At 51.4% G+C, this 16690-nt stretch overlaps 1 protein-coding gene across 4 annotated transcripts in view; it reads right to left on the bottom strand.

The window, feature by feature from the left end:
• LOC147733966 (adiponectin receptor protein 2-like) overlaps nucleotides 1-16690 on the bottom strand; it is a 489190-nt gene that overhangs the window by 120108 nt on the left and 352392 nt on the right. For all 4 annotated transcript variants that reach the window (XM_086952872.1, XM_086952869.1, XM_086952871.1 and 1 more), the window contains exon 3: nucleotides 9112-9231. In XM_086952872.1, the coding sequence (XP_086808998.1) occupies nucleotides 9112-9231 (120 nt within the window). The remainder of the gene's footprint in view (nucleotides 1-9111; nucleotides 9232-16690) is intronic.

Here is a 16690-nt window from a genome sequence, read left to right as displayed (position 1 = left end):
AATGCCAGTAACGCAAACTTTAATGCTGCGAGACCTATTGCATTGTACATTTTTGTTTTATTACCTTCTGTGGACAGTGAGCCTTGTAGTTATTTAGTGTCATCCATCCGTGGGCTCTGAGAGTCAGTGAAGCTTTATCTTGAGTAAGTGAGCAGATTTTTAGTGATTTCCAAATTAGCTCCTTGAATAACTGATGGCTAGTAGGCGTGTCCAAAAGCTGCGTAAGCCAAGTAGTAGTTAGGTATTCTTGAAGGTAGGTCCTTGCCGGTCAAAAGTTGCTATCTTCTAGCTCCTTCCATAGAAGGTAATTCAGCGTGTTGGTCTCTGCTTTTCTTATTCTGTTACAGCATTATGAGTAGGAACCCCGATAGACAGCATCTGTTTTAACAGTTCAAACTCCAGCAGAATCTGTGCCGGGGATGTAAAGCACGAAAGTGAAAAGATGATTCTACAGGAGCACGCCATTATGTTATCCAAAACTCTCACGTCACAGTTTCTTAGTGGATCTCCCTGTATGAAATCATCAGAAGAAGTTTGGCTTATACTGCTCGAAGAAGGGGTGCCAGTGAAGGCCCTGCCAATTTCCTTTTAAGGTTTTTACCGCATGAGCCACGCCTTTCCTTTTGATCACTTCTGTTTTTATCAATGATGACCCCTAAATACTTATACTCTTCTGTATTCTCAATCAAGGTATCTCCCTTGAACCATTTTGAAGCTCGTTTTTTGTTGTTATAGGTCATGGTCTTCGTTTTCCCAAGGTTAATGGTAATGCCGTGTGGGGGTCTGACACTTCCTTTTCTGCCTCATGAAGAGCACTTCAGAAAAAGAGAAAGCATTTTTGAGGAAAATTCTTCTCATGAATCCTGATCTTATGGCATTACTCGATGTGTAAGGTCTCAAAACATTGATTGAAGCTTAAAAAGCTATGATAAATTGCGATATTTGTAAAACTGAAGTTCTAATTCTCATGTGCTCACATGAGCAGGAGGAAGGAACTGGCTCATGAAGGTTTAACGCCAATAGGGTGCACCCTGGGTAGAGAAGACTTGTGGATTATTAAAGGGACAGCACCCTTTTTTTCTCTCTTTAACCCCTTGCATGCTTGTGATGGAACCGTTCCGTCACAAGCCGTGGGTGAGCTGTGCTTGTGACGGAACCGTTCCGTCATGGCCCGTTCGGCGCGCCTGCGCGGCGCTGATTTGAGCGGGCGCGTTCGTGACGGAACCGTTCCGTCACAAGCACAGCTCACCTGCGAGCCGTGACGGAGCGGTTCCGTCACAAGCATGTGACCGCCGCACGGCCGCCCTACCCCCTTAGCGCTGCGGCGGAATAGCCGCCGCAGCGAAGGGGTTAAAATGAAAGCCTATAAGGCTATTTTCTGTCTTCGTACATTTTCACCTTTCTTTGAAAAAATGCTGCAAAGCAGGTATTAAATTGGTATTCAGAATCATTGTATTTTCCCAGAAAAAAAACTGAGCCTTTGATATGCTATCATAGGGTTTATTTCATCATAAAATCAGATGGACATGAATAACTTGTGTACATGAACACAAGAAGTGTTCTGAGGCCATTTGGGCAGCGGGTAATTATTCTAGTGTTTATGACTATCAAAGATCCTATGATGCAGAAGCTGCTTCGCCTATACCGGTTCTCGGTCCACCCAAAGGGAAATGACTACTGAGAACGTGTGATGATGCAGGACACTGGCCCGCTATTAATAGATTATGAAGATGTACACATTGCTCTGTGTGTGGAACCATAATTAACGAAGAGTTGCTTTGGTTACATAAAGCTAACCTCTACAGACCGCACCATAGTGATGAGGCTACTGCTGGATTTCTTAATCTCATTGGATTATTGGGATAACATCAAAAGGTGGCTTTATGACTTTCCACAGAAGGCGTGTAATGTTCTCTTTGCTGAAGATGATGGACTGTAAGAGAAACATACGCAACCTTTCTTTCAAAATGAAAATCGTGGGGGCGTGGCCAAGATGGCGGGCTGAGAGGTCGCACTCGCCGAGAGCTCCCGGGCCCCTGAAATCCTGCACCGCTCGTATCCGCTGATTCCCCCCCGGATCATGCGGTGACTGAGCCTGGAGCCCCAGGTGGAGGTGTGGATCGATTGCTGAGCCTTGTATGCCCCGTCGGGGGTGAGATCCTGTCCGGAATAGCCTGGGTCGGAGCCCGCTGAGCGGCCCGTGTGTGAGCCGTGGCCGCGAGACCTCCGGGCTTCGGAACCTGACGGAGCGCTCCGCCGCCTGTGCGAGGACCGCTGAAGTGCCTGTGCTGTCGGAGTGGGAGTCGACGGCGACTTTGCGAGCGCGGCGGAGCCGGCCAACGGCGGATGCATGGAGCGGAGTTGAGCGGAGGAGATGGGCAGAGGCGGAGCCGGCATCCACTGCTACGCCGGTCCGTGGCTTGAAGGGGCTCGTCCTGAGAGGCCGCTCCGGCCGGTCGTTGGCGGCGGAGTAGCGGAACTGAGCTCCTGGAGCAGATCTTTCCCTGGGATTGCTGACCCCGGCGACCATCGCTTCGTGAGGCCGCCTACCGGCTGGCTTTCTCGCTACCGGAACCGAGACGAGGATAGGCCTTCCTTCTTGGGCGTTGGCCTATCGATATTACAGGGCGGCCATTTTGTGAACCCCGGCCTGGCGGCTCGAACTTTCCAGGGCTCTTTGTGTGGCACTGCCCCCGACTGGTGTATAGGTGTGCCGGCACGGCTGCTCCCGTTGCCGGTCGGAAAGCCTCGGCATCCCCTACACGGCTGAAATGTCTAACGCTAGAGGCCAGAGAAGGGGTGACCGAACCTTGCCGGACATGCTGGGGCGCGGCGCCCTGCGTAGTGGAGGAACTCAGCCCACCACGACCTCCCTGGCCCCGGCCAGGGGTGCAGATGGCGGAGAACCCCCGGTGACGATCATTTCTTGAGTCGCTTTTCAGTTCCCTGCGGGAGGACTTTCAAACGCTGAAGCGTGAGGTGGCCGGGGAGGTCCGTGAGGTACGGAGAGAGATGGACTCCCTGGGGGAGCGTGTCAACACCGTGGAGGAAGCTGGTCACTCTAGGGACGAGGAGATCACCCATCTGCAGCAGGAGGTCCTGCGGCTGCGGGAACAACAGATTGAATTGCAGGCCCACGCCGAGGACCTCGAAAATCGATCCAGGCGGAATAACATCAGGGTCCGTGGCGTGCCGACCGGCGAGGAGGGTGAAGACGTGACTGCATACCTGGTGGCCCTCTTTCGTGCAATTTTGGGGGAGTCGGAAGACTTTCAGATCCGTATACACCGGGCACATCGGGTGGGTCGCCCCCGCAGAGCCACGGCGCCCGCCCCGGACATTCTGGCCTTCCTCCCGGACTTCCCTCTGAAGGAGCGGATCCTCCACGAAGCGCGTGGACAGCAGCCTTTCCGCTTCCGAGACCACCCCGTGGCCCTGTATCAAGACTTATCCACGGTCACGCTGCAAAAGAGGAAATCGTTCAAGATCGCTACCGACTTCCTCCGGGAGCATGGGACACAGTACTCTTGGGGGCACCCTTTCCGCCTGATTTTTCGATGGAACGGTACTTTGCACCAGCTCCGGTCCCTCCAGGATGTTTGCGCGGTGTTGGGCCTCACAGCATCTGATACGGACACCCCGGCGCCGCGTCGTAGACGAAGCACCCGTGACGGATGGCAGCAGGCGGGGGAGAGGAGCCCTCCACCGTCGGAACGACCGGGATCGCCCACGATCCGAGCGGACATGGCGGCCGCCATCCAGGGGGCCTCCAGAGTGGCGGCGAATGGCGAAGTGGCCCTGACGGCCTGAACTTACTCCGGGGGGAGTCTGCTCTAGCTTTTTCTTCTTGCAGGTGCGGGGATTCGGGGGGAGGGCGGGGAGGAATGGCGAGTGCTGGAGGTGGTGGCTGGACGTCCACTAGACTGATTTACCACGGCCTTGTCCGATAAGGAGCGGACTGGGACAATGTCTTTTTTGAAAAGTTTGGGAAGCGGGGAACGGGAACGGGATCAGCGGGGGGATGTTTCGAACTTGGGGACTAGCGGGGGGTTTGTTGTTGGGAGTGGTATGGATTCGGATGTGGGGGGTCCCGGGGGGAGGGGGGGGGGTTTCCAGTTGTGGGGCGTTGGGGTTCGGGGACTGTACTGTGCCATGGGGATGTTCGTAGTCGCTCTGTGCTGAGGCCTCGTGTGGTGACTTCCATGTTTGCCTGTTGGGCTCTGCTTCTTGGTGTGTGCTCCACTGATTCCCCTCCTTGATGGCGCTTAAAGTGATCACTTTAAATGTGAAAGGGCTGAATAACCCGGTTAAGAGGCGGGCTGTGTTATCTTTGCTGGAGAACTCCCAGGCGGATGTCTGCCTGCTGCAGGAGACCCATTTGCTGGCTAAGGACTGCTCTAGAATGCGTACCCCCAAGTTCCCCACGCAGCTGTTCTCCTCTAGCGCTTCTAAAACGGCAGGGGTGGCGATCTTGTTCTCTAGGGCGTTTAGGGGAGAGGTCTTGCACAAAGTAGCGGAACAGAAAGGGAGACTTCTGGCATATAAGATCAGGGTGGGGGATTTAGCGATGACCGTTGGCACTATCTACAGCCCCAATGACCACCAGGACCAATTCTTGCACAGGGCACTAGAAGACGTGGCGTCCACCTCCGATAGGCACATAGTATTGGGGGGTGATTTGAATCTTGTTTTCGATGCGACGCTGGACAGGTCTGTGCAGCGGCACCACCAGTCGGGTGAGCTCTCGGGCTCGATTCGCACTCGACTTGAGGAGCTGGACTTGCATGACATGTGGCGCCACCTCCACCCCACCACCTGCGCATACTCCTACTTCTCACATGCTCACAGGTCCTATGCGAGACTGGACCATCTCCTTGTGTCGGGTCCAATGCTCCTTCTGGCTTCGAACGCAGATATGGGGGTCCTCTCTCTTTCCGACCACGCGCCGGTGGAGGGTGCTTTCACTCTGCCGCCTGTGGTTCGGCCGAGAGGGGTCTGGCGGCTCCGAGACACGCTACTGCACAGGCGGTCGACAGTGGACCAGATCCGCGCGGCCATTTTGGATTTCCAGAGTGTGAACGATAATGAGGACACCTCTCGCGCGACACAGTGGGCAGCCCTGAAGGCTGTGCTCCGGGGCGAATTTATAGCTATCTCCTCGGCTGAGAATAAGGATCGACAGCTCAAGAGGGATGAGCTTACCCGGCGGGTGAGGGAGCTGGAACAGGTTCATCATAGGACGGGGGCCCCCAGGGTTTGGAGGCAGCTGAAGGCAGCCAGGAAACTTTTGGCTGCCCTGGACATGGATCGGGCGGAGTATGCGATGCTTCGCCAGAAACACAGGTATTACACGGGGGGAGATCGGTGCGGGCAGCTCTTGGCCAACAAACTCAGGGTGCAGCACCAACAGCACCGAGTGAAGGAACTGGTTGACGCGGCCGGAGGTTTGGTCACGGCCGATGAGCAAATAGCAGACGTCTTTCGCAGCTTTTACGCTGACCTCCTGACGGGAGAGGCCTCCTCTGCCCAGGCTGAGGTGGACTATTTAGAATCGGTGCCGCTCCCGTCGTTAACGCCGGATCAGGCTCAGTATCTGGAACGTGAAATCCGTGTCGAGGAGGTGATCACAGCGATATCCCGGCTCAAACCAGGCAAGGCCCCAGGCCCGGATGGCTTTATCCCTCTGTTTTATAAGACCTTCTGTCAGGAGTTGGCGCCTTTGCTGACCCGCCTTTTCAACACCTTTGCGGAGCCGGGTGCCATCCCCTCCGAATTTCTTCAGGCCACGGTCTCCGCGATCCCGAAACCGGGCAAGGACAGGACCGCCTGTGGGTCCTATCGTCCTATTTCGTTGCTGAACACGGATTTGAAAGTGTTCACGAGCATATTAGCGGCTCGTCTGGCATTGCATCTCCCGGGCATGGTTGATTCGGATCAGGCGGGCTTCGTGCCTGGCAGGCAAACAGTAGACAATACAAAGAGGGTGACCCACATCCTTGAGAAGGCCTCCAGGATCCCAGGGGAGAGGATGCTCCTGTCCATAGACGCGGAGAAGGCTTTCGACAGGGTACATTGGCCCTACCTGGAGAAGGTCCTGGGCAAGTTCGGGATAGGTGAGAAGTTCCGTCACCTGATCTTCAATTGTTACCGGTTTCCATCTGCAGTGGTCCGAGTGAACGGAGGCAGCTCTCGGCCCTTTCCCATTGAACGGGGTACGCGACAGGGGTGCCCATTGTCCCCTTTGCTCTTTGCCCTATACATGGAGCCATTTGCTCAACGGGTTAGGCAGAACCCCGACATTGTCGGAGTCAAGATGGGTGAATTCCATCATGCGATTAGCCTGTACGCGGATGATGTCATTCTGACATTAGATGACCCACGGAGGTCGCTACCGGCTTGCATTGCGGAATTGGACCTATTCACCGAAGTGGCGGGCTTCAAGGTGAACCTGGGGAAGTCTACCGCCCTTGATATTTCGCTTGCTAGCGCCACCAGAGCGGAACTACAGGGGCTTTACCCTCTGAGCTGGTCGAAGGACCGGATTCCATACTTAGGGATCCTGTTGGCGCCCTCCCTTCTGGCGATGGTCACGGCCAATTATGCGGCTTTGAGCACGAAAATCAGAGAGGAACTAGGCCGGTGGGATGGGCACTTTGTCGCTGCTAGGCAGGGTGGCCGCGGTGAAGATGACCCTCCTGCCTCAGGTGCTTTACCTCTTCAGGGCGTTGCCGCTTCAGCCCCCCGCGGGGTGGCTCGCGGAGACCCAGTCGGCCATCGCACGGTTCGTATGGCAGGGCCGCAGGCCGCGGATTAAAAGGAGCATCGCTACGCTGGCGCCCGACTCTGGAGGACTGGGGATACCGGACTTGCGGAAATATTTCCAGGCCGCCCAACTCCGCTATCTGGTGGAGTGGAGCCGGTGGGAGTCTGATAAGCACTGGCTGTTCCAAGATCAGGCGGTGGCAGGTAGGACGCTGCAAGAAGTACCGTTCTTGAAGCGGGCCCATCGACCCCCTAACCTCTACGCGTCTTTGGTGACGCAGGTCCCGCTTCGGACGTGGGGACTACGGTGCTTATGAGCGCTGGCGGGCGGCCCGATGCTGTACCTTGTATCATTTGTACAGCCCTGAGGGAGTTGTCCCCTTCCAGGACCTGCGGCGGGATTACGGCCTCCCTGAGGCGGAGCGCATGCGATACATGCAGGCGCGTCACTGGGCACTTCAACCGCAGGTGCGCGACACGGCAAACCGGGAGATCACGGTGTATGAGCGCTGGTTAATCACTCGCACGTCGGACGCTAAACTGATCTCAGATTTGTATAAAATGCTGCAACCCCCCTCCTTTCATATTCACAACCCCGGTCGGGAACGATGGGAGCGGGAGCTTGGGCGAGTGTTGAGTCACAAGGAATGGGAACACATCTCCTTCTGCGCACGCCACTCGGCCTATCACACGGGTCTTACGGAGACCTTCACCAAAATTTCGACCTATTGGTACCGCACCCCGGAGAAACTGCACGAGATGGACAGGGCAATACCAGGGACGTGCTGGCGCAATTGTGGCAATACTGGTACACTCACGCACATACTGTGGGAATGCCCCCTTCTGGCCCCTTATTGGGAGGAGGTCCTGGGTGAGGTGGACAAATGTTTTGGGATAGAGCTGCCGAGGTTCCCTGCCTATGTTCTACTGGGATTGCCAAATGGGTTGATGTATCCCCTTAGGTCCAGGAGGGGCAGACAGATTGCGATTGCTCTGGGGTCGGCGGTGCAAAATATTCTCATAGAAGATGTCCTTAGTAGCCCTGGGAGACACCGATACTTTTGAAGAACTATGGGCGCCCTTTCATAGCCTGTTGTGCTCTGAGTTTCGGGAGATCACCTGTCCCAGATATCTTAGGTTGCTACGGCTGACGCCGCCACCGGACCCGCCTGTCTGATCAGACGGGGCTGGCATTGTTTAGCGGGGATTATTGGAGGTTCGTTATGAAGAGAGAGCTGATGGTAATGGCACAGTACAGGGGGTGGGTTGGGGTATGGTAGTTGGGGGGGTTCTGTTTGGTTAGGTAGGTTTTTGGAGCGGGGTTGCTTCTCCACCCTTCCCCCCCCCCTCCCCCCCCACTTTTAATTTCTTTTTCTTTGTCCCCCCTATTTTTCTCTTCCTCTCCCCCCCCCGTCCTTCCTTCCCTCCCCCTCCCCCTTTGTTATTTGTATGTGACCACAGGTACGAAAGCTGAGTTTCCGAGTCTGACGAAGCCTATTGGAAAGATGTAACCGCTTTGCTGTATCTGCTATATCATACGCACCGATTGTGCGAATCCTGTGGTTTATTTTTTTTTCTCCCCCTGTTGTTTCCTACCCCACCCTGCTTCAATAAAATACTTTAAACATAAAATGAAAATCGTAGTTATCCACCAGAGAATCGAACAGTGGGTTCTCAAAACACTTTATTCTCGAAGAATACTGCAGAAATGAGTTTCTATTGTTTTGATTTTCCCTCAGGTAAATAAGAAAATTATTTCCAATGCCTCGCAAGCTAAATAAATATCCATTGAAGAAGTCCACTCAGGACACTATGGTACCAAGACATTTTAGATCAATAACAGGCCAACTGGACAGCCAAAATCACGTAAAACACTATGACAAGACAATTATAGACTTTTATAGAAAAGGGCCTTTCTAGATAATCTGCAGTTAAGTTTTCGGTCGAGATGCTGTACTGAGGGATGTGCTGGTGAAAGTGACACACGGTATGCTTGGGATGACTGGTCAAGGGTCCTTTGATATATTAATGTTGTTGGATTCAAAGTAACAACATGCATGCGTATCTGTATACCTTAAAAGGAGGCCATTTGTCAAATGTGTCCACGGGCCAACATTCTCTGCAAACCTTAATTTAAATTGTAGAATAACCTCCCTAAGAAACCCATGCTAAGGTTTTACTTTAAATGTATGCTGAAAACAAAAAAAGGGTTCAGTTGTGACTCAACACGGTTTTCGGACTAATTAAGGAGCAGATCATGAACTAAGGGATCCGTATGGATTAAGAAACATAATTAAGCAAAAAAGAAATTAAACTAATTACAGAGGGAGAAAAGCGGCACATTCTTACCTTACACATAAACTCTTCTACTCGTTCCATGGCATGGTGGGCCTGCAACAGAGGGGCCATGCCCATAAACCCTTCATCTTCTTGAACAGGTTCATTGGGACATTCACTTTCCTCTTGACTCTGTAAGTAGATTAACGTACAATGAGTAATCAGAAATGTTAAAGCTACCAAATTAGCAAATGTGGGTAATTACAAAAACACTAAAAAAACAGAAAGCATAAAAGTAGTGCGAGACCATCTGCCAATTTCTCTGTTGAGACTCAGACAAATGAACCACATTAAAAGATAGTGATAAAAGGAAATACACAGAAATGCAAACATGCGTCTCTGAACACCATTTATTTCACTAGTAATGCAGAAAGAACAGCTTAGCAGACAACACACTAGACAATGTTGAGCCTTGCCCCTTCGCTCATGGGATTTCGACTGGAGCTGTTAATACAATGCTCAAGGTCCTTTAGGAAGGAGAAAAAGAGCTTTAAAGACCCTAGGTGGGGGTGGAATAGAAAGCAGCGCGAGAAGAACCTCTGCTAGTCTGCACAATGCCTAGTTGGCCAGTATATGTCCTTGTTGACACTGGGGCATGATAGGACCGGTACAGGAGAATAAGAGTGCTCTTCCCCAGCCAATATACCTGTAATGCTACCTGGGGGATATACTAGCTGACAACTAGCAGGCAGGGAGGGAGGCGCGCTTCTGGCACAGCAAGCTCGGCTGTAGGGTGGCCGCTCGGCAGGTTTATTGCCTCTATAATCTAGTCCCCAATAAGGCAGGCGAAAGTAGGAAGATATAGGATTTCGAATACCTAATTAGGCTACTGAATACCACTTCTGTCATCACTACAGTAGACACACTTAAACACTTTATGTTTTAGCATACTCCAGGTTTCACCAGCCTTCCAAACGGGGGCTCCATGGCTAATCAGATTTAACATAACAATTCTGCTGTTCCATGCTCTTCCGCAGATTCAATTCTCTTTAAAGCACACATGATATAGCGGCATAACTCATTGCTCTAATTAATGTTCCCTGTCGTTCCGCTAGGTGCTAAAATACAGGAATGTATTCTGGGCGGGGTATGCGGGGTGGAGGGCTGGTTAAAACTACAGCGTCATGCTACAAGTTCGATCTAACAGTCTCTGTCACTAGTGCTGCATACGTTTCATCAGTGCGCACAAGAAGGTATTCAAAGTCAGATGAGTGGCATGATTTGTATTCGCAAATAAAGGCTTCCTCCTGTCACAAATTACCTTAAATACGGACTGTGGTTTTTTGATCCAGCAAATCATCAACTTGGGGAATTTAAACTGTTGAATAATATTGATATGCAAGTCCTCTCCTTTTCTAAGAATTGCTACAGCATTCTTATCCTCTTTACTGTTCAATGACCTCTAAATATGTCAATCAATCAATCGGTATTAGGTTAGAACACTCAACCAAGCATATTTAGCTGGTTGAAACGTAGAGTGAACCTCAGCCCAGCTATGATGTTACTGTGACCATATCTCTATCAAGATGATCATTCTGAGACAAGGCGTTTTCAGCTACTTATCTGTCACTTAAAAAGGTTTTCTACTTGATAAGGCAACAAAAGATGATCTAGCCTAGCCTACACTGAACCTTGGATGCCACTGAGCTGCCAAAATCTCAACTGTTGGGACAACTCATCTCTGCAAATTCTACCCACTTTTAGTGGCTCATTCCAGAAAAGGGTCACAAGCCTGCAATATCAAATCAAGTTAACATGGTCTTTTAAAATTATTTTGTCATCAATTCCACTAGGAACGGGTGACTAATGCATTGCCAACATAGACAGAGCTCTACAAATACCTTCCGAAAGCCTGGGATGCTGGGAAACGGGAACAGTTAAACACCATTCGGATTCTAGCTTCCAGGGAGGGAATGCCGGTTTTATGTTCCATAAGTGACTGGATGACAAAGTTCTCTCAGTTTCCAAGTTACACATTCTCCAAGTTTAACTAACCAAGTGTTCCAGGTGTACAGTACTAGGCATTAGAAACACCATATTAGTCAACAGAGCTACCATAATTATGTATGTGCAGTGTATTATAAAGCGCTAGCTACATCACCCTGGGACATTTCCTCTGACATAAATGCAAACTGAACATTCTGTTGTCGATGTGGGGGTCTGATGCTTAGGGGATCTTTTTTAGTAGTGATGAAAGAGATGTGATTAGATTAAAAAGGTTTGGATACCATTTCATAGGCTTCATACTTAAGATTGTTGTTCTGGAGCAGTGCTTAGTTTGTAAATAAATAAGTGCAAGGGCCCTTATCAGGAGGATATTCCCGCTTGTACCACCCATTGCCCTTACCATGCTGCCAGTGACAGTACCAACACAAGCCATCACACATCTACAAGTGTGACATTTGAGACTATTCTAGGCCCCCAAAACTATTAGAATGGCTTGGGCCGCGGATATTAGTAATTTTTTATGTATATTGAATTAATAAACAACTGTTATTGTGCCGATCTGTAAATTAGGCAAACAGTGCCACCATGTGGCAGCCTGTCATAAGTGCAGGTGTTAACAATTAAGTTCGAGTGCTGAGCACCAGAAACGACCGGCTCAAATTAAGCACTGTTCTGGAGTAACTTATTCACTTTGTTTCAAATTCACTGTTCAAGCAGAAGTTTGTTTGTAGGGACATATGCTAGGCTGCACTTAGAGTATTGAGTGGATGGCATTCCAAGGCTTCAGCACAGTGCTCCAAATGACCTGCTGTTGTGGAACTGTCAACTGAATCCCTGCCTAGAGGACATTAGGTATAGGAAGCATCGCCTCACTCTGTTGTGGCACACCATTTTACCGGCACATATAGGGAAAGTGCACTCTATTACGGTGAATACCTGTTCAAAATGCTGGTGGCAACTTACGCCTGCACTCAGTAGAGCCCATTAGTGAAAAGCCGGACTGGCAGTCTGCATTTCACTTACAGCCAGAGATACTGCCACAGTTTAAAGGGGGGCTGGGGGTGCTGGAGGGAAGAAGCAGGGACCCTCCCAGTGGCAGATGATGTGCTACTGCACTCACCTGCAGGGGGATGCCTTTGGAACCCATATATCACCTTAAACAAGGGTGCCGTAGGGGGTGCACGCGGACTATATGCCTCCTCCATGTGGTGCATAGTCAGTATGCCTCCCAAAAGCTCCTATGGCTCAACTCCCTTCTCTGCAATAGGATGCGGATGCAAAAGCTTAGTCTTCCCTTATTTGCACGGGGCCGCACCCCCATGCAATGAGAGAACACCACATTATGATGGGCGCTAGTGTTGGCGCCCTTGGCATGCAGCCCGGCTCATTTGATCTAGGCTTTCATTGGGAGCTCGTTATTTTAAGCATGGGCTAGTGTGGCTACATTTCTTAATTTCAGGGGCGGTTTTGCTGGCTAGTTTTCACATGCTTCTTTTGTCAATGAGCCTCTTTCTGGGTGACGTAAAGACTGGTCTATTACTACATACATGACTAGATATCTTCTGTGCTTCCCTCTGTAGATATTTTGAGGCAGTGGGGGCAGTGGTACAAGTACATATGGAGTTTGACCCCCCTGACCACTGCATTCATTAAAAAAGTGAATTACGAAACAACTCCAAGATTACACTCCAGATCTTTCCATCTAAGCTACCTGCTCCAGCTAATTTTTAGGTTTTTCGCCTGGCAAACAGCTGCGCAGCAGCGTTTCACGCAGGCGAAAACTTTTGTTTACCAGTATGTGGCTTATTCCACCTCTCTGTTCCATTGGCTAGCTCCATAAATGGAGGCTAGTCATTGGAAGAGAGAGGCGTCCGTCATTGTCCGAGGCGATTCGTGGGCGTTCCGTAGAATTTTTCTCTTTCTGCCCACGTCACGCGGCGGTGGGCGGGTTTTTTATTTATTTAATTTTTTTCCTTCGTCCCACCAGCCGGACGGCTCTCCCTGTGAGGATGCAGACCCGACCCGCTCCCTACTCCGAGCCGACTCCCGGAGGTAAGTTGTGTTTTTAAATTGCAAATCCACAAACTCAGACTATTCACCAATTTTGTTGGAGTAGGCCTCTTTTACGTTTGCTTCTAGCTTTTATTTTTGAAAGATTTCTTTAGGCGCGGCATGCTCTATTGCGAGAATCAAGAGGGAGAGAGAGGACCAGAAAGCTAGTCCAGATCCCCGGTTTATATGTATGGATATCAAAAGGAGACTAGCTCTAGATTGGGTTAATCTAACATTAATATTATAGATTTCTATTAGTTACATAGCGACTCAGTATTGTTTTGCCAAGTGGCAGTGGCACCTGTTGGGTGTCTTTAGAAAGCCCTCACCCACCAACCTAGTTGGTGGCATGCTTCATCATCGGGCCCACCCAGTGACACCTAGCGTGTCCCGGGTGTGCTTCGACGCCTGATTACAGCGGAGCAGGTATGTCACTGTGTGTGCGGTGTAGGGTGTTAAGGTATGTGAAGTTAAAACGGCTTGGCGGATGGTCCCTGAGGTGAGGATACTTTATTAAAAGGGCCTCCGTCAGCGGTTAAAAATAAGGCTGTGGGACGTTAGAGGCGGGTTACGACCTCCTACGTCCTTGGAGTGTCAACATGTTTCAGCCAGTGCCTTATACTAATCTGGCTTTCTTCAGGACAATAAAATATGTGTGGGTTAAAATAGGGGTTGTGTAGTGTAGTCTATGTGTCTACACGCCCTAAAGTGTATCTAACTGTGAGAGGGGGGATTCCCTTCTCAAGATCACGCTTTCAAGGCTTGTTTTTGCTCCAAGGTTATTGAAGTGGCAGGGTGTGGCCAGGATTTCTGGCCAGCACCAGCGTGGGACCTGTTGTGCCTCATGCTCTATGCCAGCTGTTTCTGAGCGCTTTTAGTGAACAAGATGTTTGAACGTTCAGCTGCCTTGCTGCCGCGATTGATGAGGTCAGCCCGGACCTCGCAAGCTGTAAACCTCTGTAACAGAGCCGTGGCATTTCAGGCGAGGAGGACTCCCTTCTTGTTCTGGCTGCGGAGGAAGGTGCGGGTGTGTGGCCCAGTGCTGATGGTGGTATGCGGCGCCTGAAGCCTGCAATGAGCCGCCTGGATGCTCCGCTTCTTATGGCGTGATATTGTCTGCACCGTGAGTAACATACTTCTATACCCGGCGTGCTGCCCGGCCCTCTCCAACTACTCAGACACTTGGTGTACTCCAATTTGTCCCGTTACCCCTGGTCGCCCTTTGGGAATACTACCCAGTACCATTGGGATGGCCTGATGGGGCACGCGGCCTGGTGATTCCTGAACTAGCGCATTCACCCGGACGGGACAAGTGCACTGCAGTGACCCCGATAACTCAGATCAGTGGGCCATTATTACCCTGCCTGAGATAATAGTACCCACAGTCGCCCCTACACTGTGATTGACCAACTCTCAACTCCGGTTGATAGATGGATTAAACTCCCTTTGTCTATAGCAGACCGAATTGCCATAGTAAAGATGGTTGTTTTACCAAGACTGCTATATTTATTTTTTAAATATCCCAATTGCTCTCCTTCTGGCGAAACGCCAAATCTCCTGCATTGGTGCAGAACACAAACACCAACTCTAAGAGAATGGATTTGTGACCTTATTTATTGTAATACAACTATGCAACACTATTACCTGTAGTCTCTCGCCCCTTGTGATATCTGGCAACCACTTTCAGATTATTTGCTGCTTCATCCTGTTGATGAAACAGTGGGCGGTACTGGGTAAGTTATGGAGTGATATACTGACCTGCCTGAGCAGTTTAGTTGGATGATCAGAAACTGGATATACGTCTGTTGCGTACCCTGTGATGAACCCCACTTATTTACTGCTAATACATGGATTGTCATGACTTAACAGATACTCTATATTGTAATACCAATCTGACATGCTCCTATGTTGTTATCATTTTTGGTTTTATAACTGGAGAGTGCTAGGTCTGTCTGTGCTCCACACCATAATTGTGTAATTTGTTTTCTCTCGTCTTGCCCTATGTGCGCCTACTCTTCTGTTTGTGTTTCTCTGTAACAAATGCAACAAAAAAAAAGTTGTTCTCCCCTTCCCTGCCCCTTCGCTGTGCTTGCTTCCCTGCCTCCTTGCTGTGCTTGCTTCCCTGCCCCCTCGCTGTGCTTGCTTCCCTGCCCCCTCGCTGTGCTTGCTTTCTTGCCCCCTCGCTGTGCTTGCTGCCCTGCCCCCTCGCTGTGCTTGCTCTCCTGAGTGTGTGTGTGGCTCTGGGTGGGTGTGTGTGGCTCTGGGTGGGTGTGTGTGGCTCTGGGTGGGTGTGTGTGGCTCTGTGTGGATGTGTGTGGCTCTGGGTGGATGTGTGTGGCTCTGGGTGGATGTGTGTGGGTCTGGGTGGATGTGTGTGGGTGGATGTGTGTGGCTCTGGGTGAATGTGTGTGGCTCTGGGTGGATGTGTGTAGCTCTGGTTGGGTGTATGTGTCTCTGGATGGGTGTATGTGTCTCTGGATGGGTGTGTGTGGCTCTGGATGGGTGTGTGTGGCTCTGGATGGGTGTGTGTGGCTCTGGATGGGTGTGTGTGGCTCTGGATGGGTGTGTGTGGCTCTGGATGGGTGTGTGTGGCTCTGGGTGGGTGTGTGTGGCTCTGGGTGGGTGGGTGTGGCTCTGGGTGGGTGGGTGTGGCTCTGGGTGGGTGGGTGTGGCTCTGGGTGGGTGGGTGGGTGTGGCTCTGGGTGGGTGGGTGGGTGTGGCTCTGGGTGGGTGTATGTGGCTCTGGGTGGGTGTATGTGGCTCTGGGTGGGTGTATGTGGCTCTGGGTGGGTGTGTGTGGCTCTGGGTGGGTGTGTGTGGCTCTGGGTGGGTGTGTGTGTGTGTGGCTCTGGGTGGGTGTGTGTGTGTGGCTCTGGGTGTGTGTGTGTGTGGCTCTGGGTATGTGTGTGTGTGTGGCTCTGGGTGTGTGTGTGGCTCTGTGTGTGTGTGTGTGTGTGTGTGTGTGTGTGTGCGTGGCTCTGGGTGTGTGTGTGGCTCTGGGTGTGTGTGTGTGGCTCTGGGTGGGTGTGCGTGTGTGGCTCTGGGTGTGTGTGTGCGTGTGTGTGGCTCTGGGGGTGTGTGTGTGTGTAGCTCTGGGGGTGTGTGTGTGTGTAGCTCTGGGGGTGTGTGTGTGTGTGTAGCTCTGGGGGTGTGTGTGTGTGTGTAGCTCTGGGGGTGTGTGTGTAGCTCTGGGTGTGTGTGTGTGTAGCTCTGGGTGTGTGTGTAGCTCTGGGTGTGTGTGTGTAGCTCTGGGTGTGTGTGTGTAGCTCAGGGTGTGTGTGTAGCTCTGGGTGTGTGTGTAGCTCTGGGTGTGTGTGTGGCTCTGGGTGTGTGTGTGGCTCTGGGTGTGTGTGTGGCTCTGGGTGTGTGTGTGTGTGTGTGGGTCTGGGTGTGTGTGGGTCTGGGTGTGTGTGTGTGTGTGGGTCTGGGTGTGTGTGTGTGTGTGTGGGTCTGGGTGTGTGTGTGTGTGTGTGGGTCTGGGTGTGTGTGTGTGTGTGGCTGGCTCTGGGCGTGTGTGGGTGTGGCTGGCTCTGGGTGTGTGTGTGTGTGGCTGGCTCTGGGTGGGTGGGTGTGTGTGTGTGTGTGTGTGTGG

Source organism: Lissotriton vulgaris, chromosome 1_2 (assembly GCF_964263255.1).
Source record: "Lissotriton vulgaris chromosome 1_2, aLisVul1.2, whole genome shotgun sequence".
NCBI classification, from domain to species: domain Eukaryota; kingdom Metazoa; phylum Chordata; class Amphibia; order Caudata; family Salamandridae; genus Lissotriton; species Lissotriton vulgaris.
Note: the sequence above shows the minus strand (reverse complement) of the source record. Positions and strands in the feature narration are given on the sequence as shown.